Source organism: Microcaecilia unicolor, chromosome 2 (genome assembly GCF_901765095.1).
Source record: "Microcaecilia unicolor chromosome 2, aMicUni1.1, whole genome shotgun sequence".
NCBI lineage: Eukaryota > Metazoa > Chordata > Amphibia > Gymnophiona > Siphonopidae > Microcaecilia > Microcaecilia unicolor.
The window spans coordinates 236,969,800-236,994,774 of record NC_044032.1 but is presented as its reverse complement, the minus strand read 5'-3'; the positions used below and the strand labels follow the sequence as shown (position 1 = coordinate 236,994,774).

At 43.8% G+C, this 24,975-nt stretch overlaps 1 protein-coding gene across 1 annotated transcript in view; it reads right to left on the bottom strand.

Moving 5' to 3' along the window:
• Positions 1–24,975, bottom strand: part of RFX3 (regulatory factor X3) — a 604,963-nt gene that overhangs the window by 9,400 nt on the left and 570,588 nt on the right. Inside the window, exons 15-16 of the mRNA XM_030193816.1 lie at positions 23,726–23,879; positions 1,413–1,455 (exon numbers count right to left, since the gene is read on the bottom strand). Coding sequence (XP_030049676.1) covers positions 1,413–1,455; positions 23,726–23,879 — 197 coding nt within the window. The remainder of the gene's footprint in view (positions 1–1,412; positions 1,456–23,725; positions 23,880–24,975) is intronic.

Below are 24,975 nucleotides of genomic sequence, written 5' to 3'. Positions count from 1 at the left end.
CATGGTATCGGTTCTTTTCTTGATGAGGTCCGCGACCTTTTCCTCTTTGTCTGCAAGGGACATCTGCAAGTTTTTCTTGAACTGCAGGATCTAAGTCTCAGACATGGAGCCAGGCAAGTACCGTATTTTTCGGATAATAAGACGCACTTTTTTCCTCCCAAATTTGGGAGGAAAATGTTGGTGCGTCTTATAGTCCGAATGTAGCCCCCCCTCCTCCCCGTTACAGGCATCTCCCTCCGTTGCAGGCTCCCTCCCTCCCTCCGTTACAGGCTCCCTCCCTCCCTCCGTTACAGGCTCCCTCTCTCCCTCCGTTGGAATTTTAAAACTCCTCACCTCGTCGGTGTGACTCGCGGTAGCAGCAGTGCTTCAGCGTGCACGTCGCTCTTCACTCAGCCTTCTCTCTCTAAGCTCTCTGGTCCCGCCCTTGTTTAAGAGTGAATTAAAGGCCTGGCTCTTTAGTCAAGAACTATGGTGATGGACTGACGAAAAAGTGGCAAATAAATTTTGGCGCTGGGCCTTTCTACTTTTCTACATTCTCTTCTGTATCTTAGAACAGAGGTGACAACTAGAGGCTGTGTGGTCAAGTCCTAGGCACGGGAAACACCAATTGTGTCAATCACAGAGGTGGTTTTGCCACACCTGGTACACTTCTTAAAACCACTGGGAGTTTTAAGGGACATTGGGGCAAAAGCAGCCGAAGTCAAAGGTGTCAAGATTTTTCTTGAATGCCGGGCAGGTTCTGTCACCCATATGTGAAAATTCACTGTCCTAGAATAAAATATTTGTTCATTCAATGCATAGTTAAGCTCCTGAACTCATTGTCAGTGATGTGGTAAAAGCAGCAAACATAGCTAAGTTTAAAAAATGGTTTGGACAAATTCTAGGAGATAAAGTCCATAAACTGTTATTAAGAGAGACCTGGGGAAAGCCACTGCTTATCCCTGTGGGGGTAGGTATCATGGAGTCTTACTATCTTTTGGGATTCTGCCAGATATTTGTGACATGGCCAGTGTTAAAAGCAGAATACTGGGCTAGATAGACTTTTGGTGTGATCCAATACAGTTATCTTATGTCTTATGTAACAAGCACTTCACTCATTTTTAAGACGAGGCCACTTTGAATCCAAAGGGGCTGCAGGATAGCCAACAAATATTCTCCCATGCTGGGATACAACCTGCTGATCAACCTGCCAATGAAATCTATTCCCACTAGTCTGGTCTCTCTCAAATGCTACCCTTACTTATGGATACAATAGTATTTTAGATGTTTTAGTTCACTCTTAAAGGTAATACACAGAAATAAAACAAAACAAAAAAGGAAGATAAAATGATAGCTTTACTGCTCAGATGTACTTTGTGTGATACGTCCACATCTTAACAACTAAAAATGCATGCAGTGTATTCCATATTTACCTTTATCCATGTTTCCAGGAGACACATCATTCAAGTCACCAAACTGGAGGGAGAGCACATAAAATATTCATTGTACAGAAGAATGCACAAAAAAATAAAACAATTTTTCTTATGTAGCTTAAAAACTGAAAAGCTCATCATAACAACTCTTTGTATTTACTGGCAATTCAGTTGATCAACTAAATTCTCCCATTTGGCATCAACAGTAACAGTATTATATTTTCCTAAGATTAAGAGAGTAATTTTATAAAAACAGGGTAACTTGTGCAGCACATTATCTTTTTCCCCATTATTTTTCTGTTCAGTGCACAAAGAATGATGATTGAAGTTAAATTATCCATCCGTGAGAGATATGTAACAAATCATTTTTAGAGTCTTCATATTTATATCAAGGAATGAAAATCTGGAATAAGTTACCACTGGGTATTAGGGAAATACAGACATATGTTGTATTTAGAAAGGCTCTAAAGACTTATTTGTTTATTGAGAAGACTTGAGGATTCCTATCTAGATGATTAAGATATGATATAATTATTATCTAGATGATTAAGATATAATTCTCCTAATATGAAGGACCTCTAATTGATGTAATCCACTCAGTATAAGAATTATATAGCGTAGCACAGCAGAACAACATGCCTAGTTCATACAGGAAATGTATGTGCATATCTGCCTCCATAAAACTGCCCTCAGGAAGTTATCACAACAAGCTACACTTGCTCTGAGGCACACAGAAGTTTCATGTTTTATTTTACATGTTTATACATGTATTTAATAAAATCTATCTATATAAAACGCACCTCCAACGTTCTATTGAAGCCTCACCTGCAAGCCGGAAATGCCTCCCTTTGTGGTGGTGTAGATATCCGGTTTGCCCATGACTGTCTGCCCAGCCCTCGCATCAAACGTGATGACGTCAAGAGCGGAGCACTGACACTCAACGAATCAAGGAAGCCCATTGGTTAATCTGTTTCCACTCCACAATGCAGCCGTCATTCCCATACACTCAAAACCAAACAAAATCGCTGCTGCACCCTGTCTCCCCACCCAGAGTGCCCCTCACCCACCCTCCCGCAGCCGCTCGCTCACCATTCCGCCGCACCCCCCTCCTCTCCGACTCTGGTCATGCAGCAGGACGATTACTACACATGAGTGGAAGTGACCCAATCAACTACAATGTAAGCAAGGAAGCCCATTGGTTAATCTCTGTTTCCACTCCCCAACACAGCCGTCATTCCTATATACTCAAAACCAAGCACACCTAGGAGCTGCTGATCCACAATGTTGTTTTTTTTTCCTTCTTCCATCTGAAACACGTCTAAAGCTGTTTCTACTGGATAAACTGTGCCTTAACAGGTAAAAGACAAAAGGTTTTTGTTTTTGGTTTCTTACTGCACACCTTTTTAATTTATTTGAAAGCTACCATTTGTACATATGAATATCATGAAATCTAAATTAAATATCACCAAAACAGCTTTAAAAATTATTCTACCTGGTAGAAACAGCAATTTTAAACTCTGCATTTTCAGATAATTTGTCATCAATACAAAGTTTATCCAGGTAAGTGCCCGAGGCTGCGTCAGCCCCGCCATTGCCTGTTAATGTGTGTCACTGAAAGAGTATGAGGGAGCTCCAGCTGCTTGTGGGTCAGGACAGGACTTAGCTGCTGGATGCCAGAAGCAGTGTCTCCTTAGGTTGACAGCAAATAGCAACCCCCCCACCAAGCAGGGAGGGGACAGGACCGTGGAACTGGGAGGGAGGGGGAGGGACCCTTGAACTGGTAGGGGAACCCTGGAACTGGGAGGTGGACTATAGAACTGGGAGGGAGAGGACCCTGAAACTCTGAGGGAGGATGGGGGGGACCCTGAAACTGGAAAGGACCCTGGAACTCGGAGGCGGGGGGGGGGGATGACCCTGGAACTCGGAGGGAGGGAGGGAGGGGGGATGACCCTGGAACTCGGAGGGATGGAGGGGGGACCCTGGAACTGGGAGGTAGGAGGGAGGACACACTCGCACCCAGTCTCACTCGCTCTCTCACACACACACACACTCGCACATTCACTCTCTCTCACACAGTCAATCTCACAAACACTCTCTCAAACATACACACTCCGAGGAAAACCTTGCTAGCGCCCGTTTCATTTCTGTCAGAAACGGCCTTTTTCACTAGTACATCCATAAATTCCAATTTTGCCCTCAGGAATGTCTGAGTTTAGGTTAAAGAAGATTATGTGCCTACAGCATGTATATGCATATAAAACAGCTGCTACTTTTAATTTAATTTATAGTTTTATTAAAATTGCTATACCGCTCTGACGAGCAGAGCACAGCATGTACAGACTAAGTAAAAAAATAATAAAAGGAAAAGGAACAAAAATATCAATAGGAGAGCACACTAGTCATACAGAAAAGGAACAGGGGTGGGAAAGTCAGACAGTATAAAGGAGGAGAACTGGACTGTTATCGAGACCCTAGAATACCATCACCATAGTCCTTGACTAAAGAGCCAGGCCTTTAATTCACTCTTAAACTTTATAAAAGAGAGGTTACCATGGAGTGAAGGGGGGAGCCTGTTCCAAACAAAAGGTGTTAGAAAAAAGAAAGCTGAGCATCTGGTAGATTCGAGCTGAGCCAATCTGGGACGGGGAGAACCAAGTGATAGTCATTCAATGATCGTAGAAGCCTAACCAGCGAATATGGGATGGTGAGGCAAGGTAAGTAATCGGGGGTGCCTAGCCGAAATGCTTTAAATGTGAGGGTTGCTATTTTGTGGGTTATTCAAAGTTCAACCGGTAACCAATTATGGGTTTTCAAAAGGGGAGTAATGTGATCGTTACGACGAGCGTGACAGAGGCAAATGGCCGTGTTCTGTAAGGATTGAAGTTTTTTTAGTGAAGAACGTGGAAGGCCAATGTAGATAATATTGCAATAATCGAGATGTGTCACAAACAGAGAAAAGATCAGAGCATGGAAGGTATTGTGGTTAAAATAATGACGAATTGCCATAGCTGGCGAAAGACAAAAAAAAAACCTAACTTTGGTCAGGTGTGAATTCTGAGGTAAAAATGTCAAAGTGGAATCAAGAGTAATGTCTAAGTACCAGAAGTGTGTTACAGGGGTGATTGAGGTACCAAGGAGGGTTACAGGGGCAGATAAAGGAGAACGAGTCCCCGAAAACCAACAAGCAGCATTTTTTTCTTTATTGAATACTAACATGATCAGCTAGTCACACAGAAACCAACTCGAGGCACTGATGAAGTGGGGTAATTGAAGACATATAAAGGGAAGTAGGACAGATAAGGAGAATGTCATTGGCATAAAAATAAGCCAAAATACCAATGGATTGAATAAGGGCAGCTAAGGGACTCAAAAACAAATTAAACAGCGGGGCGAGAGAATTGATCTTTGGGGTGCACTGCAAGTCAGTGTCTGTGTGGCAGAAATAGATGTTAGAGTTACAACCTGGAAAGAATGATGAGACAGAAAAGAGGAAAACCAGGAGTAGACTATACCAGAGATACCAAGGGAGGATAGGTGGGCAAGCAGAAGGGAACGGTCAATAAGGTCAAAAGCGGCCAAGAGATCACTAAGACTGTTTTATGTTGATCAAAATGTGAGTGCAATTCGCTGAGGAGAGCAGTTATGACTGTTTCAGTGCTAAAATGGGGGCGGAACACTGACTGGCGGGGGTGTAAGGTGTTAACTTTTTCAGAAAAAGTAGAAAATTGATGGAACACAGCCTTTTCGAGAATCTTTGACAGAAAATAAAGATGGGAAATGAGATAGTAGTGATTAGGAATTGTGGGATCCAGAGAGTGTTTTTTGAGAAGAGGACAGACTATAGCTAGCTTCCAAAGGTCTGAAAACTGACCGCAAAGGGGAAAGCAGTCCTAATTCTGGGATTTTTAACCATGAGGGGGTCAAGGGGTCACAACAACTATAGGTAGTAGCCATACGTTTCTTCAAAGAAACTAAGGACTGGACGTTCAAGTAGCAGTGCCAACAGGAGGAGGTTGGAGCATTCTTCGGGAATGTAGTGCCAGCAAGAATAGAAATCCAACATATTATATTCACAACATTAAAAATAAAATAATTTTTTGTACCTTTTTGTTGTCTGGTCATTTTATTTTTCAAATCATATTGGTCCCAGTGTCCGATTTCTGCTTCCCTCTGTCTTCTCTTAACTCACTTGCCAGAGTCTCCTGTCCATTTGACATTTCTTCTTTAGCCATGTCCATCATCCATCTCTCATCTCTGTTTTCCTATATTTCCTTGTCCAGTATCTCCCCTGTGTTCATATCCCCTCATCCATCATCATTCCTCTGTGCACCTATGCACCCCATGCCCAGCATATCCCTTCTGTGTTCCTATTCTCCCCCTTGTCTGGTATCTCTCCCCCCTCTCGGTGTCCGTATACCCCCCTCTCCAGTGTCCAGCATTGTATTCTATTCCATATCCCCCTCCCCCCTTGTCAGGTATTGCCATCCCCATACAGTATCTCACATTTGTGTGCATTTCCCCATGCTCCCACCTAATGCCCATCATCTCCCTTCTGTATCTGTATACCTCCCTATGTCTCCTTTCTCCTGCCTCCACACCAATGTGTCCCTCTCTTCTCTGATTCCACCCCAACCAGCATCTCTTCTTCTTTCTTTCCTTCCCCTTATGCATCTGGCTCTTTCTCCCACTGTGGGTTCAGAATTTGACTCCCTTTTCCTTTATCCCCTTGTCCAGCATCACTCTCCCTTTCCTCTAACCCCTCCCATAGGTCTAGCACCTTTCTCTCGTTGCTCCAGCCCTCCTTGCAGGTCCACATCTCTCTCCTTTCCCTTCAGCCATCCCCTGCATATCCAGCACCTCTCTTCCAGCCCCCCCTACATGTCCAGCACCTCTCTCCCTTTCATCCAGCCCCCCACTACATGCTCAGCACCTCTCTCTCTTTCATCCAGCCCCCCCTACATGTCCAGCACCTCTCCCCTTCATTTCAACTCTGTGCATATCCAGCACATCTCCCCTTTCCCTCCAACCCCCCCCCCCCGCATATCCAGCTCCTCTCCCCTTCACTCCAACCCCCCTGCAAATCCAGCACCTCTCCCCTTCCCTCCAACCTTCCCCCTGCAAATCCAGCACCTCTCCCCTTCCCTCCAACCTCCCCCTGCAAGTCCAGTACCTATCTCCCTTCCGTTCTCTCCAACCCCCTGCCCCTCACAAGTCTAGCACCTCTCCCTTCTCTTCAGCCCACTCCCCTTGCAGGGCCAGAACCCCCCCTACAAGTCCAGCACCCTCCCCTTCAGCCCACTCCCCTTGCAGGGCCAGCACCCCCACACACAAGTCCAGCACCCTTCTCTTCAGCCCACTCCCCTTGCAGGGCCAGCACCCCATTGTCTTCCTCACTCCCCCAACACACATCCAGAACCTCTCCCTTCCCTTCAGCCCCCTCTCCTTGCAAAGCCAGCAGAGACCACTGTCTTCTGCACTGTCTCCCACCCCGCCGCAGCGCTTGTATTCAACGCTATCGGTGCTACCTCCCCCTGCATCTCACAGTCTACCACCCCCGTGGCAGCGCTTGCAATTTGCTACCGGCGCTGCCTGATGAACTCACAGATGAGGCGCCGACGACCTGCTCTGGGACCTTCCCTCTGCCGCGTGCGTTCCGCCCTGCGTAAACAGGAAGTTGAATCAGAGTGGCAGAGGGAAGGCCCCGGAGCAGGACGTCGCACCGCCTCTGTCAGCTGTCAGGCAGCGCCGAGCAAATTACAACTGCTGCCGCAGGGGTGGGAGGTGGAGACTGAGAAGTACAGGAGGAGGCAGCGCCGATGGCATTAAATGCAGGCGCTATGGCGGGGGTGGGAGAGGGCGAGCCGGCGAGGAGACACGGCGAGGGACTCTGGATGAGCCTGAGACAAAACTACGCCCATGCTCTTGATGTGTCTTGAAGTGTCTTCAGCAGCAGACTGGCCAATCTACTGAAGAGGGCTTTAAAGTATAATCATTGAGGCAGGGTGATCAAAGCCCTCAAGGAAGTGAATCATTAAATACCTCTATTCAAAAGGGAAAAAGAGGCAATGTCTAGAAAGCAGTATATACTAATGCCTGAAGTATGAGAAGTAAGATTTTAGATCTTGAGGCTGTGATGGAAGAGGCGATCACAGAGACATGGTTCACAGAGAACCATGACTAGGATATAGTTATACCGGGCTAGTAGCTGTTCAAGAAAGACAGAGTTAAAAGAAAGGGAGGGGGAGTGGCATTATACGTTAAAGAAAATATTAAAGCCACACAATTGCAGGACCTACAGGGTAAGAAAGAGACACTGTGGGCCAATATGGAAAGAGGGAATGGCAAATGTATTTACATTGGTGTGATATACAGACTTCCTTCACAGACAGAAGAAATGGACAGAGATTTAATTGAAGACATTCAAAATACAGCTTTGAAAGGGGAAGTACTACTGATAGGTGATTTTAATATGCCAGATGTTGATTGGGATATTCCTATTGCAGGGTCTTTTAGAAGCAGGGCAATCCTTGATTCTCTACAGGGGAAACCATTTGAGCAGTTGGTAATGAAACTCATGCGGGATGGGGCCACACTGGACTAGGTACATACTAATGGGGAGAGTTTTTCTGATGTTAAAGTAGGTGATCATTTGGCACCAAGTGAACACCAGAAGGTGTGGGTTTAATATTAAGATAGGTATGGAGAGGGTTTGTTCAAAAGTGAAGTTTCTAGTCTTCAAAAAAACTAACTTTGTTCAGATGGGGGATTACCTCAAGGAATTGTTTTCTGGATGGGAACATTGGAGGGGCAACAAACCTTTTTGCAAAGAAAGTAAATACAAGGAAAAGGAGGCCGCATTGGTTCTTAAAAGTAGTAGCTGAAAAGGTAAGGAAAAAGAGGAAGAAAGGTAGTCAGGAAAGCAAAGATGCAAATGGAGGAAAAAATATCCAACATGGTAAAATGGGGGGAAAAGACATTTTTTTTAGATAAGTTAGTGATAGGAGGAAGTGCCAAAGTGGGATTGTGAGACTCAAATGTGAAGGGGAGGAATATGCAGAAGCTGATAAAGATAAGGGGAAATTGCTTAACAAATATTTCTGTTTTGTGTTTATAGCTGAAGGGCTGGGAGCAGGACTGCAGAAGACAAACAAAATAGGAATGGAGGGGTGGTAGTTCCTGAATGATTTTCAGAGGGTTGTGTTGTTGAGGAGCTGGCTAAACTAAAGGTGGACAAAGTAAAGGGGTCATATGGCATACATCCAAGGGTACTGAAGGAACTTAGGGAAGTTCTAGTGGTTCCACTGGCTGACCTTTCCATTGTTTCACTAGAATCAGAAATGGTCCTGTAGGACTGGAGAAGAGCAGATGAGGTCCCTCTCCACAAAAAAATGGAAGTAAGGAAGAGGTTGGGAACTACAGAAGTCTGACTTCTGTGGTAAGTAAATTAATGGAAACACTTTTAAAACAGAAAATAGTAAAGTCTTTGGAACCCAGTGGATTGCAGGACCCGGAGCAACATGGTATCACTACAGGCAGGTCTTGTCAGACAAATCTGATTAATTCCTTTGACTGGGTGAGCAGAGAGTAGGATCGAGGGAGAGCACTAGGTGTGGTGTATTTAGATTTTACAATACACATTAAGGAATCTAATAAGTAATACTTCCTCAGTTTTAAATCCAAACAATTATAAAGAAGATTTCTACAGTACTAATAACATCGTTATAAGTTTAGTACAAATTTATTCATATCAAAAAATCTTTTCAATGATAATAAAGCACAATAATCATATCAATCACATAACAAACATTCCCCACATATATAACATTGTTAAAAAAACATTTCCAGTCCTTAAGAGTAAGTCCATGGTGAAAATGCTGAGGTAGACCAACCAGCACACTAAAAATGTCCAAATCGGTCAGTTTCTTTTCATCAGTTTGAAACAAACAATCTTCACACATGGATTTCTTTCAGAACTCCTCAGCCCATTAGTTTACCATAAAATATAAACAATTTATGGCATATTCTCATATTTCCACTCTTACAATAATCTTCAGCTCTCTTATATTTCCGCTCTTACAATAGTCTTCCAGCCCGATAGAAAATTTGTGTTTCACTCCTTAGACGTCATAAGGATCTGTCAGCCAAGTATCGAACAATTCACATTCTTAGCGCGACATAGCTGAGAATCTCAACCCGTCTATTGCTCTATAGCTACATGCAACACAACTGTGCGCTTCACAACAAATCTTATCTCTAGGATCATCTCCATTGTCTTACTGGCCTGATGCTCCTGCCAAAATGGGACATAATATCTCTAATCTTATTCTTTTCTAATTCCCTCTCTCCCCCTCTCCCTCAAATTGTCTTCTTCCAGCTACACTCTGTGAAAATGTTTCCTGATTCTAGTAAGTCTGCTGCAATTCTGGACTTCTTCCTGGATAAAATAAAAAGAAAGCTTAACTAACAAAAATGTAAGGTGATACATTTTTATTGAACTAATTAGCTTTTGGAAGCCGATGCTCAGGTCTGAACAGAATGAACAAAAAATGGCATTACCAGAAAATATACTGTAAGCAAATCATAAGGGGAGGAAGGATTGATGGATGATCAGAAGGTGATAGGCAGTGGGATATTATGGCTCAAAAAAGATACCAGCCAGCTTATTTTCGAAACAGAAAGATGCCCATATTTCGACCCAAATTGGGAGATGGGCGCCTTTCTTCCGTGGGCGCCCAAATCGGTATAATCGAAAGCCGATTTTGGGCGCCTCCAACTGCAGCCTGTTGCGGGAACGAACAAAGTTGATGGGGGCATGTCAGAGGCATGGTGAAGGCGGGACTGGGGCGTGTTTATTGGCCGAGGAGAGATGGGTGCGCTTTGCCGATAATGGAAAAAAGAAGGGCGCCAGAAGCGAGAATTTGGGTCACTTTTTCTGGACCTTTTTTTTCACGAACAAGTCCCCAAAAACTGCCCCAACTGCCCAGATGACCACCGGAGGAAATCGGGGATGGCCTCCCCTGACTCCCCCAGTGGTCACTAACCCCCTCCCACCAAAAAAAAAGAACTTTAACAACTTTTTTTCCCAGCCTGTATGCCAGCCTCAAATGTCATACCCAGCTCCATGACAGCAGTATGCAGGTCCCTGGAGCAGTTGTTAGTGGGTGGATTTGGAGGAGGATTTGGGGGGGACACCGGTGCCGGAAAGAATATTTGAAGCGGGGGAGTCGGAGAAACTAAACAAATTCTCTGTAACCTTGGAGGATGTAATGGGTCAGTTCAGCAAGCTGAAGAGTAGTAAATCACCGGGACCTGATGGTATTCATCCCAGAGTATTAATAGAACTAAAAAATGAACTTGCGGAGCTACTGTTAGAAATATGCAATCTGTCCCTAAAATCGAGTGTAATACCGGAAGACTGGAGGGTAGCCAATGTTACTCCGATTTTTAAGAAGGGTTCCAGAGGAGATCCGGGAAATTATAGACCGGTGAGTCTGACGTCGGTGCCGGGCAAGATGGTGGAGGCTATTATTAAGAATAAAATTGCAGAGCATATACAAAAACATGGACTGATGAGACAAAGTCAGCACGGATTTAGTGAAGGGAAGTCTTGCCTCACCAATCTAATGCATTTTTTTGAGGGGGTAAGCAAACATGTGGACAATGGGGAGCCGGTTGATATTGTATATCTGGATTTTCAGAAGGCGTTTGACAAAGTGCCGCACGAAAGACTCCTGAAGAAATTGCAGAGTCATGGAATCGGAGGTAGGGTACTATTATGGATTAAGAACTGGTTGAAAGATAGGAAGCAGAGAGTAGGATTGCGTGGCCAGTATTCTCAGTGGAGGAGGGTAGTTAGTGGGGTCCCGCAGGGGTCTGTGCTGGGTCCGTTGCTTTTTAATGTATTTATAAATGACCTAGAGATGGGAATAACTAGTGAGGTAATTAAATTCGCCGATGACACAAAATTATTCAGGGTCGTCAAGTCGCAGGAGGAATGTGAACGATTACAGGAGGACCTTGCGAGACTGGGAGAATGGGCGTGCAAGTGGCAGATGAAGTTCAATGTTGACAAGTGCAAAGTGATGCATGTGGGTAAGAGGAACCCGAATTATAGCTACGTCTTGCAAGGTTCCACGTTAGGAGTTACGGATCAAGAAAGGGATCTGGGTGTCGTCGTCGATGATACGCTGAAACCTTCTGCTCAGTGTGCTGCTGCGGCTAGGAAAGCGAATAGAATGTTGGGTGTTATTAGGAAGGGTATGGAGTCCAGGTGTGCGGATGTTATAATGCCGTTGTATCGCTCCATGGTGCGACCGCACCTGGAGTATTGTGTTCAGTACTGGTCTCCGTATCTCAAAAAAGATATAGTAGAATTGGAAAAGGTACAGCGAAGGGCGACGAAAATGATAGTGGGGATGGGACGACTTTCCTATGAAGAGAGGCTGAGAAGGCTAGGGCTTTTCAGCTTGGAGAAGAGACGGCTGAGGGGAGATATGATAGAAGTGTATAAAATAATGAGTGGAATGGATCGGGTGGATGTGAAGCGACTGTTCACGCTATCCAAAAATACTAGGACTAGAGGGCATGAGTTGAAGCTACAGTGTGGTAAATTTAAAACGAATCGGAGAAAATTTTTCTTCACCCAACGTGTAATTAGACTCTGGAATTCGTTGCCGGAGAACGTGGTACGGGCGGTTAGCTTGACGGAGTTTAAAAAGGGGTTAGATAGATTCCTAAAGGACAAGTCCATAGACCGCTATTAAATGGACTTGGAAAAATTCCGCATTTTTAGGTATAACTTGTCTGGAATGTTTTTACGTTTAGGGAGCGTGCCAGGTGCCCTTGACCTGGATTGGCCACTGTCGGTGACAGGATGCTGGGCTAGATGGACCTTTGGTCTTTCCCAGTATGGCACTACTTATGTACTTATGTACTTATGCAGTGGACTTCAGGCAGGTGGACCCAGGCCCATCCCCTCCACCTGTTACACTTGTGCTGGTAAATGGGAGCCCTCCAAACCGCCCCCAAAACCCACTGTACCCACATCTAGGTGCCCCCCCTTCAGCCATAAGTGCTATGGTAATGGTGTAGAGTTCTGGGGAGTGGGTTTTGGGGGGCTCAGCACCCAAGGTAAGGGAGCTATGGACTTGGGAGGTATTTTAAATTTTGTTTTTGTTACAAGTGCCCCCTAGGGTGCCCGGTTGGTGTCCTGGCATGTGAGAGGGACCAGTGCACTACGAATCCTGGTCCCTCCCACGACCAAATGCCTTGGAGTAGTTCGTTTTTGAGCTGGCACCTTCGGTTTCCATTATCACTGAAAACCGATACCGCCCAGCTCAAATCCGCCCAAATCCGATGCATTTGCCCGGCACAAACCGTATTATCGAAACAAAAGATGGACACCCATCTTTTTCGAAAATATGGTCTGTCCCACCCCTTCGCGTATCTGTCCTCGGAGATAGGCGCCCATGGAGATGGGCGTTCGCGTTCGATTATGCCCCTCCAGGTCTCTAATGAGTTCTTTCTTGCCCATTCTGAAGTATTGGTTATTTAACTTCATAAACTATGATTCTAGATTGTTTTGAAGGCCATTGGTGTAGTACTAGGGTCTTGAAAAGTAGTTCCCTGTAGACATGTTCTTTAGTCTTCTCTGTGATAGTTGATCTTGTCTGTGTAAGGTCATTCTTTTTTGAACTTTTGGATTGTTTTACCAACTCAGCTTCTCTCATTTTATTTTCTGCTTTGAATTATATATACTACATTAGAGAATGTTGAATGTTATTTCCATGTGAGTAACTGTGGGGATATCTGATAAGCACTGGCATAGGGCTCTATTTATTAAGCTGCATAATGTCAATAACGAATATTAACAGCAAATAATGTGTGCTATTTGTCGATTATGCAGCTTAACATAAAAACACAGAAACCAACGTGTGTGAAATACTAACGAGTTCTGAAGAATACAAATGCATACAAAGCAACTCATTATGTTGCAAATGGAACAACACATCTTTTGTTAAACTTTGCATACTCTTTATACCAGTAAAATTAACACCATAAAATGTGTTTTTAACTTCCCTCTCAGAAGCAGTAAAGGGGCCCATGAATACTAATATTACCTCCAACCCCAATCCATTTCAGTACAGTTGCTTAGGCTACGCAGCTCACATACAAACCCTTTTTAAAATGAAGAGCCTATCTCTAAGGACCAAACTTCCTGACAAACATTGCATATCTTTGGGATCCTATAGAGGGCAGCAGCAAGCCTTAGTCACTCCTGCCCTGGTGGCTCCCTTTTCCAAAGTGGCCACCTGAGCACCTAGTGGTAATCTTGTGATACTACTGCTAGGAGTCAAGTTGGAGGGGAGGTGGGGCCAGTTGCTGTAGCAACTTTACTGAAAGGGACCAGGTGGTATGGGGTGGGCAGAGCAACTTTTCTGAATAGGCCTTTGGGCTGCAGCAACTGCCCTGAAAGGGATTGAGGGTAGGGAGACTATATTTGGTACATCCAGTGGACCCTTTAAAAGTGGCCTGAATTGGAGCTTGTTATCTTTTGGTTGCTTCGACTGGGAATGCATGATGTTCCTGGATGCAGCAATGCAAAAACCTATAGAACTAAAGTACCCTGGGGTTGTGAATCCCACATTAAATTTTTCTGCAGTAACAGAACACAAACATGCTTTTGACTGCAGGATAGAAAATAGGAGCCATAGCTTGCAGTGTGGTATATTGAAGAGATAAGCCATTCTCCTTTTCCTGAGTTTATCCTAGGGATTCTTCCTAGACATGTACTGAACAAGTCTCAGGCAAGAGATACCTTGACAGGGAAATGATCTCTTTGCGGTTCACAGTCTAAAGCAGAAACCAGGGAAACTATCAGAACTTAGGATAACCAAGCATCTTTCTGTGCAGGAATAACACCCAGGGATTGGGATGAAGCTATACTTGGCCAATGATATTGCAAAAATGGCAAGTCTTGACAGAAACCCTTTGAAAATTCATTAAATAACTTCAACAGGAAAGAATGTGACCACTCCAGCAGAGGACTGGAGAGGATGCCAGCAGAGGCTTGACTGTGGACCACTGTGCAGGAGATGTGTGTGCTCCAACAGAAAATCAATGGTGAAAAGTCACCTAGACTACTGCAATGCAATCTATGCCGGATGTAAAGAACAAATTATGAAGAAACTTCAAACTGCCCAAAACACTGCAGCCAGACTCATATTTGGAAAAACGAGATACGAAAGCGCCAAACCCCTACGTGAAAAACTGCATTGGCTCCCAATCAAAGAACGAATCGCGTTCAAAATCTGCACCCTGGTTCACAAAATTATTCACGGCGAGGCCCCGATCTACATGGCAGACCTCAGACTTACCAACCAGAAACACAAACAGGTCAGCACGCACATTCTTAAATCTCCACTACCCAAGCTGCAAAGGACTAAAATACAAATCAAAATATGCATCCAGCTTCTCCTATATAAACACACAAATATGGAATGCACTACCAAACATCACGAAAGCAATGCATGACCTAACAACCTTCCGGAAATCATTAAAGACCAATCTGTTCAAGAAGGCCTACCACAACGATCCAACCTAAACACCCGAACCCTGCAACACAATGAAACTTGTACCAGAAAAGGACACTTAATTTTTCCTCCTCAACTACCTAAGACTCTCTGTTACTCATGAACTTTAACGCAATTACCACTATGTATTTCTGATACCGGAATTGGCGTTTGCCATCATGGTACTATGTAAGCCACATTGAGCCTGCAAATAGGTGGGACAATGTGGGATACAAATGCAATAAATAAATAAATAAATAAAAGTATGAGGATGCGTGCACTGTTCCACGCTGTCACTGCACCGTAATTCTTAAGCTGGGGTAGCCAGTTCATGATCTGCGATGGAGTGGAGTATTGTTCTATCTGCATTTAGAGGCCAATGTCATATCTGAACTCATGTAGCAAGAAAAAAATTAGCTTTGCTGTCTCACTTGAGCGTTTTGTTAGTGCAGATAGCAAAGAAGATGGCTCTGCAGGCAAGCACTTGGGGCAGAAACCTGAGTAACATCTGTGTCGAGATGCCTGAGCTTCTCCAGCGCTTAGACTGAATCTTCAAGGTTGTCTTGGCATCAGGCTTGTGTATATGTTTGAAGATGTCTGTGCTTTAAGTCTGGAAGCCTTCCAGAGACTTATGCCTGCTGGATTCAAACAGCACACAGGGATGTAGAAGCCATATCCACAGGGGAAGATCTACTGAAGTAAGCAGACTCAGTTTATCTCTTTGCAGATGATGTTGTTCTCCTCTTTATAGGCCAGCAGGAGTTCCTTCTTCTTGTAGTGATTATGGAGGCAGTTCAGGCAGTTTCTTCAGGCTCACAAAGACATCCTGCCACAAAGCTTGCAGGTCCCTTAGTTATATTCTGAAGTCAGACGAATCAGGCATTTCAAACTGGTGTCAGTTCTGGATTTTACTTCCATATTGAGGGCATTGCCAGAACCCCAATTTTATCTGCAACATTTTCCGTAGAAACACAGAAAAGACTAATCTTCCATTTTAGAAACAACAACAGCTACAACAAAACAATACTGGAAACAATCCGAAATAACAAAACCTCTTTGAACACAGGAGAACTTCGTTTTTTTGCATCCTTTTGGCATTGTGGAAGAAACAAAACTAAGGGGACTAAGGAAAATGTTGTACCTGGGAAGGGCCACACAAGTTTTACACTTTGGGAGAGCTGTTCTATCCTGGTGCCATTGAATGATGGCACCTACTTGTGTGCTCAATACAGTTTTGCATGCTGACAAAAAAAATAATTGACTGAAAGCTCTTTTTATCACCCTTGATATCCAAGAATCAAGAGATAAAGACCCAGCCACAAAAATCATTAAATTCATCTCTCAAAAGAATGGGGTATCATCCAAAAGAAACTATGGCATTTCAACACACTCTCTATATTTTGGAAGTTTAAAATAAAAAGTTTAAAGAAAGAAAAATAATAAAGACTTTAGACTTCTGTGGGTTTCTTAAGCAATAGTAGACTGATAATTATTAAACATGTCAACTTTTCATACCAATGTACTCAACTGTATCCCCGTAGGAAACCATAGCTCTGTCATCTGCAAACATATGAAAATCCAAACTATCCTTTCTAATTAATCACACAGCAGTTTAATATACATTAAAAAGTACTAGGGAGAGGATCTCTGTGTAAACCTTCAGCCTTATGCCACTCCCCCCATCCCCTCTGCTAAGACAAATTGATTTAATTTTGAAATAGTTCTAGGTGGAGTACAATAAGAAAACAGAATATATGTAGACATCATTTATCAACACAGTAACAATCACAGTGTACAAAAATAAAATAAAAATGTGATTAATATATAAAATACAAAGAACATCAGAGATTCAGTGGGTTCCAGCAGTATACCAAAGAATGTCTGAAAAAGAATAACCAGTCCAACATACCCTTTCAAAGGCATAATTCAACAACATAAAGCTTTTGATCTGTATGTATGATGGCTTTTTGATTTTTTTCTGGTTGTCAGGATCTATTATTTTGCTTTGACTGCTGTTGGTCTTTGCTACCCCAGGTGACAACCTAGTTTGCTTATGGTTGGACCGGCCCCATGTACGTTGTAACAGTGGTGTAGCCACATGTGGGCCTGGGTGGGTACAGGTCCACCTACTTTGGGCTCAGGTCCTGCCATAAGTTGCGCATCTCTGATGTAGCTGGTGGGGCTTCCCAAACCCCACCAACTGAAGACTCCCAGCAGCTCTCTCCCCTTACTCACAAGCATCCTGGCATCTCTCAACTCCTAACCCACAGTACCTTTTCACCTTTCACTGCTTCACTGGCAGTGAGCGTCGACTCATACTGACTGATAATGCCGGCCCAGAGTATTCTTCCCTCTGATGCACTTTCCTGTTTCCACATAGGCAGGACCAGGTCAGAAGGAAGGCTCTAGAGTGACCCAAGCAGTGGGTATGAGTTGCTGCTCACTCTCGGTGAAGCACTTAAGGACTGGAAAGGTGTGGAGGGCTGGGGGATGGAGTCACCTGGAGGAAGTAGAGGGAGAGATGCCAGGTGGGGGGGGGGGGGGGGGCAGGGTTTTCATGTCAACCCACTTTGGATTCAGGCCCACCCAAAATTGGGTCTCTGGCTATGCTCCTGCTTCCTAACATAAAGATCAAGGTTTAGAGAAGTGCTGACCTAGAAAAACCTGTTGCATTCTCTGTAGAAGAAAGGATTTAAATCAAGCAGGGGCAGATCCTTGAAGGACTAGGCCCACTAAATGATTTGGCAGCAACAAATGATTCAGTGTCAAAAGCTGCAGTCATGTTGAACAAAATTAGTCCCCCTGCAGTTCCAGCATCAAGTTTACCAAGCACACTGTGGGGTAAGGAACCAGAGGGCAGACCACAGCCAATGCTCTGCAGGCTTAACACCAACAAAAAGAGCTATCTTAACAGACAGACCCTGATAGCCTGATCTCCTTTAAGAAGAGGGAAATTGCAAAAGGGGAGTAGATTGGTGGGTGGCACCAGAAGTTGACAGCAGGTACTCCTTAAGAGCAACGGCTCCAAGCTCCCTGAGCAAAAGACTGGCATTTGTACTAGAGGAGGTTTACTCACATGGGAGACAGTTCAGAGCCTGCAGTCCCCAGAGAGAGAGGTTTTCACTACCTAATGAGGAAGACTTTGCCTGCACCTTGAAGAAGAAAGCATGAAGACTGAGAGGTCAAAGAAAACCACTGTTTGTGGGGACAAGGAATGTACAGGTCTGTAAAGTTTGCTTGCTCTGCTTATGTAAGAAATAAGGAACTTCTTTATTTATTTTAATTTCAGTGAGAAGTTAGCAGCCTTTTTATCTGTTGAGCTGCTAAGGGTGGTGGCATAGCTAGTCTTTCCTCATATAGTCAACAGGAGAAAGGCTTTGATAGAGGTTGGTTTAAAGGGAACACCTGTCCTAGATTATTTGGACTAGAAATGTCTGTGTCGCTCTTGTTTGAAACTGAACCTTGTCCGGCAAGGTGCTGGGCTTGAAGGCTGTCTGGCATAAAAAGTAAGATTGTGCTTGTGGAAGTGAGGCTGCCCCAGAGTTTCAGCATGAAAAAACTGTTGGGAACATGTACATTTCTGCCTTGCTAATGTTGCTATAAGGGTTTGATACCCTATCATGAGTACACTTGAGGAGCTAGGACTAACAAAGTTCAACAGAGTGAGGTGTTCTGCTGGGATTCCACCACAATACCATCAAGCACCAACATTAACATGGCCTTACTACCTCTCCCTATCCAAACTCCTGCCTGGCAGTTATCTAAATACTGTATGTCCCCTAAATAAACAATAGATTATATAGACTTCTTTTTTAATCAATCAGTTTACCCACATGAGGATATTTTCATAACAGAAACCTGTGTCAAAAAATGTGCACATTCTGCGGTCTTCCTTCTCCACATTTTATAAAGGCAATGAGTAAAAAAAAAACAGGTCAAATGCTTACATTATTATGCAAAAATTTTGGGACCACTTACTTCCTCCTGTATTTATAGGGAAAGAAAGAAAATGTAATCATCGGTCCAATCTAGAAGAGTCTATCACCTCAAACAATTTCAAAGTGCTTGTGGTTGGGTGGCAACAGAGATTACCAGGTAGACTATTGTGAACAATTTTGGATATATATAGTGAATACTCTACACCCTGTGGGTTTAAATGAAGAGCTTGAATGTCTGTCCCTATGCTGTTTGTTTATTGGTCTTCACTCTTCCATGTTTTGATTGATTATATGATTTTTGAATTTGCTATTGTAGTCAGTTGCCACTTTTGAATAGGTGAACCATTGTGTGAAGACAGATAGACCAGAGCTCAAAAGAGCGTATTATAACAATTGTTAATTTATATTTATATACTAGTAAAAGAGGCCCGTTTCTGATAGAAATGAAACGGGCGCTAGCAAGGTTCCATGCCCCCCCCTCCCCTCCGAGTTCCATGACCCCGCTACCTCCTTCCCTCTCTCTCCTCCAACCCGCCTCCCCTCCGAGTTCCATGACCCCCCTCCCTCCCTGTCCTCTGAGTTCCAGTACCCCCCCCTTGAGTTCCAGGGCCCCCTCTACCCTCCCCTTTGATTTCCAGGACCCCTCCCCTTCAAGTTCCAGGACCCCCCTCCCTCCTCGTTCTATACCCCCCTCTCGTCCAAGTTCCAGACCCCCGTGCCTCCCTTCCCCCCTCTCTCTCTCCTCCGAGTGCAAGCATGACCTGTCCGCCTGCCCCTCGCATTCCTAAGTGCCGGCTGTAATTTAAAACTTGTTACCTTGTGGTCCGGCGGCAACAGTGAAGTGGAGAAGGCAGGGCGCTTCAGACTGCCTTCATTTCTGTCTCAGCTCTGCCTCTGGTCCCGCCCTCATTTCCTGTTTCTGGAAGGGCAGGACCAGAGGCAGAGCTGAGACAGAAGGGAACGCAGGCTGAAGTGCCGCTCGCCTTCACTGCTGATGCCGGACCCTGAATTTTTAAATTCTGGCCAGCACGCAGGAAGGCGAGGGGCAGGCGGAGGACAGGTTGTGCTTGCGCTCGGAGGGGAGAGAGAGAGAGGGAGGCGCGGAGGTCTGGAACTCGGAGGAGAGCATGGAACTCGGAGAGGAGGAGAGGGAGGGAGGGAGGGGGTGGGTGGTCCTGGAACTCAGAGGAGAGGGAGGGAGGGAGGTAGGTGGGCATGGAACTCGGAGGGAGGACAGGGGGGGAGGGAGAGGGTCAATTCTCCCTCGATTCTCTACTCACCTCCAACGTTCTTTGGCTGGCTGGTGCTGGCTTCCCTTCCCTTTCACTGATCCGCCCTCTGATGTCATCGCGAGGGAGGACCAATGGGAAGTGTGTTACGAACCCAGGCATTCAGACGTAGAACGTTGGAGGTGCAAATTATTATATAGGATATTCTTTCTGATGATGGATTGAGTAACATGAGAAATATTTTTTCAAGATATGCGCCTTGACTGCTTGAAACACCATCGTGTTGGCTCTGCTGTAAGCCTTTTTGGCGTTTTCACTGTCCTAAGACATTGCAATTGTTTGACGTGATAATTAGACTTTGACCAATGATCATATTTTCTTGCTTTCCCTATAAGTACAGGAGGAAGTAAGCTGTATGATGGTCCCCTAGGTTTTTTTGTTCATTACTATTGTGGCTACTATATCACAGCATTTGATCTTCTTTTGGTTTGTGATACCATTTGAGAAAGGCAACACAGGTGCCTAAGTACCTTTATAAAATAGGCTTGTACAGTGATCTCTAGTAGCACAAAAGTTCTCTTGCACAAATTTAGACCTGTTTTCAAGGTGTAAGTGTGTGTATATACTCAGGATAATTTTATAACAGGTTGTCTATATTGAGAGAGCAAGAAGGCATCTATTTGTAGCCCACAGATGTATATTGGGCTCATTTTCGAAAGAGAAGGACGTCCATCTTTCAACATAAATCGGAAGATGGATGTCCTTCTCCCAGGGACGTCCAAATCGGTATAATCAAAACCCGATTTAGGACGTCTCCAACTGCAGTCTGTCGCAAGGATGGCCAAAGTTTAAGGGGTGTGTCGGAGGCGTAGCGATGGCGGGACTTGGGCGTGCCTAACACTTGGACATCTTTGACCCATAATCGAAAAAAACAAGGACGACCCTGACGAACACTTGGACGTTTTCACCCGGACGTGTTTTTATTATGACTAAGGCACAAAAAGGTGCCCGTTACTCTCCCAGTCACTAACCACCTCCCACCCTCAAAAAACATCTTTAAAAATATGTCTTGCCAGCCTCAGATGTCATATTCACAGGGCTTTTTTTGAGGGGGTACTTGGGGGTACTGAGTACCGGTACCTTTTCCATTGTCTGCTAAAATTGACCCATGGTCTCCAAGTTTTAATGAAAGAGCTCAGGCTCTAGACAACAATTCTGCCTTATCATAGGTTCTGTTACTGGTTGCAGGGGGCCTGGCTATTGTGGGATGAGTACCTCAGTGATCACCCCACCCCTGAAGGGTGGCCTAGCATTTGAGTACTGGCACCTTTTTTGCTAGAAAAAATGCACTGCATACTCAAGTCCATGACAGCGCATGCAGGTCCCAGGAACAGTTTTAGTGGGTACTGCAGTGCACTTCAGACAGGCGGACCCAGACCCATACCCCCCCTACCTGTTACATTTGTGGAGGAAACAGCGAGCCCTCCAAATCCCACCAGAAATCCACTGTACCCACATCTAGGTGCCCCTCTTTACCCGTAAGGGCTATGGTAGTGGTGTACAGTTGTGGGTACTGGGTTTTGGGGGGATTTGGGGGGGCTCAGCACACAAGGTAAGGGAGCTAAATACCTGGGAGCAATTTATGAAGTCCACTGCAGTGCCCCCTAGGGTGCCCGGCTGGTGTCCTGGCATGTCAGGGGGACCAGTGCACTACGAATGCTGGCTCCTCCCACGCCCAAATGGCTTGCATTAGGACGTTTTTGACACGGATATCTTTGGTTTCGAAAATCCCCGAAAGTCAGAAACGTCCATTTCTAGGGACATCAAAATTTAAGGACGTCCTTGGATTTGCACGTCTTTGATGGTATTTACGAAACAAAAGATGGACGTCCATCTTGTTTCAAAAATACGGGTTTCCCCACCCCTGGATTTTGCTGTTGTGCAAGGACGTCCAAATCGCAACTTGGACATCCCTTTCGAAAATGCCCCTCCATGTGTCCTTATAAAACATTAGCAGAACTCTAGCAGGACCTGCACCTAAAATGAATGGAAGCAGGTATAAATGTTCACATGTATTTTATAAAGTATGAATATCAATTAGAACTCCACCCAAACTCTGTCCCAACTCCACTCCAGAATGTCCCTACACTAAAGCTGCATATAAATCCACAAGTTCTGGTCAGTGTGCACATTTGTACATGTGGAGTATTTCTATAAGAGGTATTTTTGTACACTTAAAAGGCCAGATTCTATATAAGGCGCTTAAAAAAATCTGTGCGGAATCCATGTGTGTAGATTTACACAGACTGGGCCATATTCTATAACAATGCGTGTAAATTTGGGAATGCCCATGACATGCCCATTTCCTCGTCCATGGCCACACTCCTTTTGAACTACAAGTTTTAGAATTTAGGCACAGTTTGTTACAGAATATGCGCGTAAATTCTAATTATTGCAATTAGTGCTCATTATTGCTTGTTAAGTGCTGTTAAAAATGCTGATTGGCTTGGTAATCAATCAAGTTAAATGTGTTGTCATGGAATATGCTTAGATTTCAGTACGGAAAGCTAGACACGATATATAGAATCCATCAAAAAATGCTTTCATAAAATTACCTTCTATGAGCTGTATGTACATGCATATTTATAAAATACACATGTATTTCTCAACTCCACCCCAGTTCCATCCAAACTATACCCCAAGAATGCCTATGCAGAGATCAGATAAAAGTAGCAATAGTCTTGTGGTTCATCTAATTTTTATGAATATATACCCATGTATAATTTCATAGCAGCCATTTTCATCATGTAAAACATGCTCTGCACAATAGTTTTATAAAAGCATTCCAAATGCATGGACTAAGTTAGGGTCTACAGGCCAGTTCACCGACAAAGGGGTAAACTTGTAAATTTGCAAGATAGTAAAAACAATCCAATCTATCAGTTGGGAGATGCTACTGAGAATACATCCTGAACAGAATCTAATATTGATAGGCTGTAATTCTATTTTCTCCTCATTCTTTTCTTGACATCATGCTAAACTCTAAATTTACCGCTTCTTCTAATTCCACCCCTATGACTAGTCTTATGAAGAGCATTCAAAGCATTTTTTTTTCACTTTCTCTAGTCCTCTTCAAATCCTTTCTTACTTTTTGGTCATTATGAAGGAGGCTGCAATAAGTGTTATTTTCAAAAAGCCTTTACTTAACCCTTATTCTCCAATGTCCCATTTCCTTTTCCCTCTTTCACTTTAAAATCCTGGAAGATGCTGTTTACTGTTACATCCTGGGCAATATTAGGCCCTTGTGACTCTTCTCAGGCCTAGGTCTAATTCCAACCCGGTAGCAGTGGGGAGGGAGAAAGCCTTTGGCCAGGATTTCTCCAGCAGTGAAAAAAAAAGCCCCTTCTGGGCTCTTCTTACCAATGGACAAGGAGAAAGGCCCATATTATGTCTTTTGCAGCCAAGAGGGAGAGCTAAAATAACTATATTTACTTTTGATTTTAATCCAAAGCAAAACTCTATTTCAAAGATTCATTTTTAAGGCAACTGTTCATATCCACTGCTTGCTAACTTACCTCGCCCATGACTGCTATTGGTGTCTCTCCTGTTGCCTGAGCAACTCGATGTTCTACTAAGTAAAACATATACTCATCATAGAGCAGGCGGATTAGATGAAATGAACCAAAGCTAGCAGCACTACGCAGGGTTAAGTCTCGAATAACCATTGAACTGTTAAAGAAGAAATACAGATTTAATTAATATCCTGTAACATGTTCTGCTGAAGTAACATTTTAATCAAATTGTCCTTTTTTGTCTTAGAGGAAGTGTGATGACCTTTGATCTTGACATGTTTGATGACACAGTACAACTACTCTATTTCCTACCTTCGTCTGGGTGAAGAAAATGGAGAAGTGTTTTAACCCTTGGTATATGAAAGATCACCTTAAGATTCAAGGATTAAAAAAAAAAAAGTTCTTTGCTTCTTTGGACTTCCAACTCAACTGGAACAAGCCTCATAGGGGCTACTGTTTCATAAATTTTTTATGTATTACCTAAGCTTTTCCTTATTTTCTCTGCGCCCCTAAGACGTTCAAAAAAATGTCTTCAAGCCAGGAGCCACAGATAATAGCTTCCACAGAAATTTGGCATGCATGTTTCCTGGGTCTGCTTATTAAGCAAACATAGAGAAAAACGCTTTTAATCTGTATCCTTCCACACCCTTCCTATCCCATTTCCCTCTACCACCTCCATAACTCTTTGTTACTCTCTCTTTCTCTCTCTGCCTTAGGCTTTCTACTCCACTCCTATGCTATTCCTTCCTTTCTTTGTCATATAAGTACATAAGTACATATAAGTACATAAGTATTGCCATAATGGAACAGACTGAAGGTCCATCAAGCTCAGTATCCTGTTTCCAACAGTGGCCAATCCAAGTCACAAGTACATAGCAAGATCCCCAAACAGTACAATATATCTTTTGCTGCTTATCCTAGAAATAAGCAGTGGAGTTTCTCCAAGTTCATCTTAATGATGGCTTATGAACTTTTCTTTTAGGAAGTAATTCAAACCTTTTAAAAACCCTGCTAAGCTAACTGGTTTTACCACATTCTCTGGCAACAAATTCCAGAGTTTAATTACATGTTGAGAGAAGAAATACTTTTTCCGATTCGTTTTAAATTTACTACTCTCTAGCTTCATTGCGTGCCCCCTAGTGCTAGTATTTTTGGAAAGGGTAAACAAGCAATTCACGTTTACCCATTCCATTCCACTCATTATTTTATAGATCTCTATCATATCTCCCCTCGGCCATCAATTCTCCAAGCTG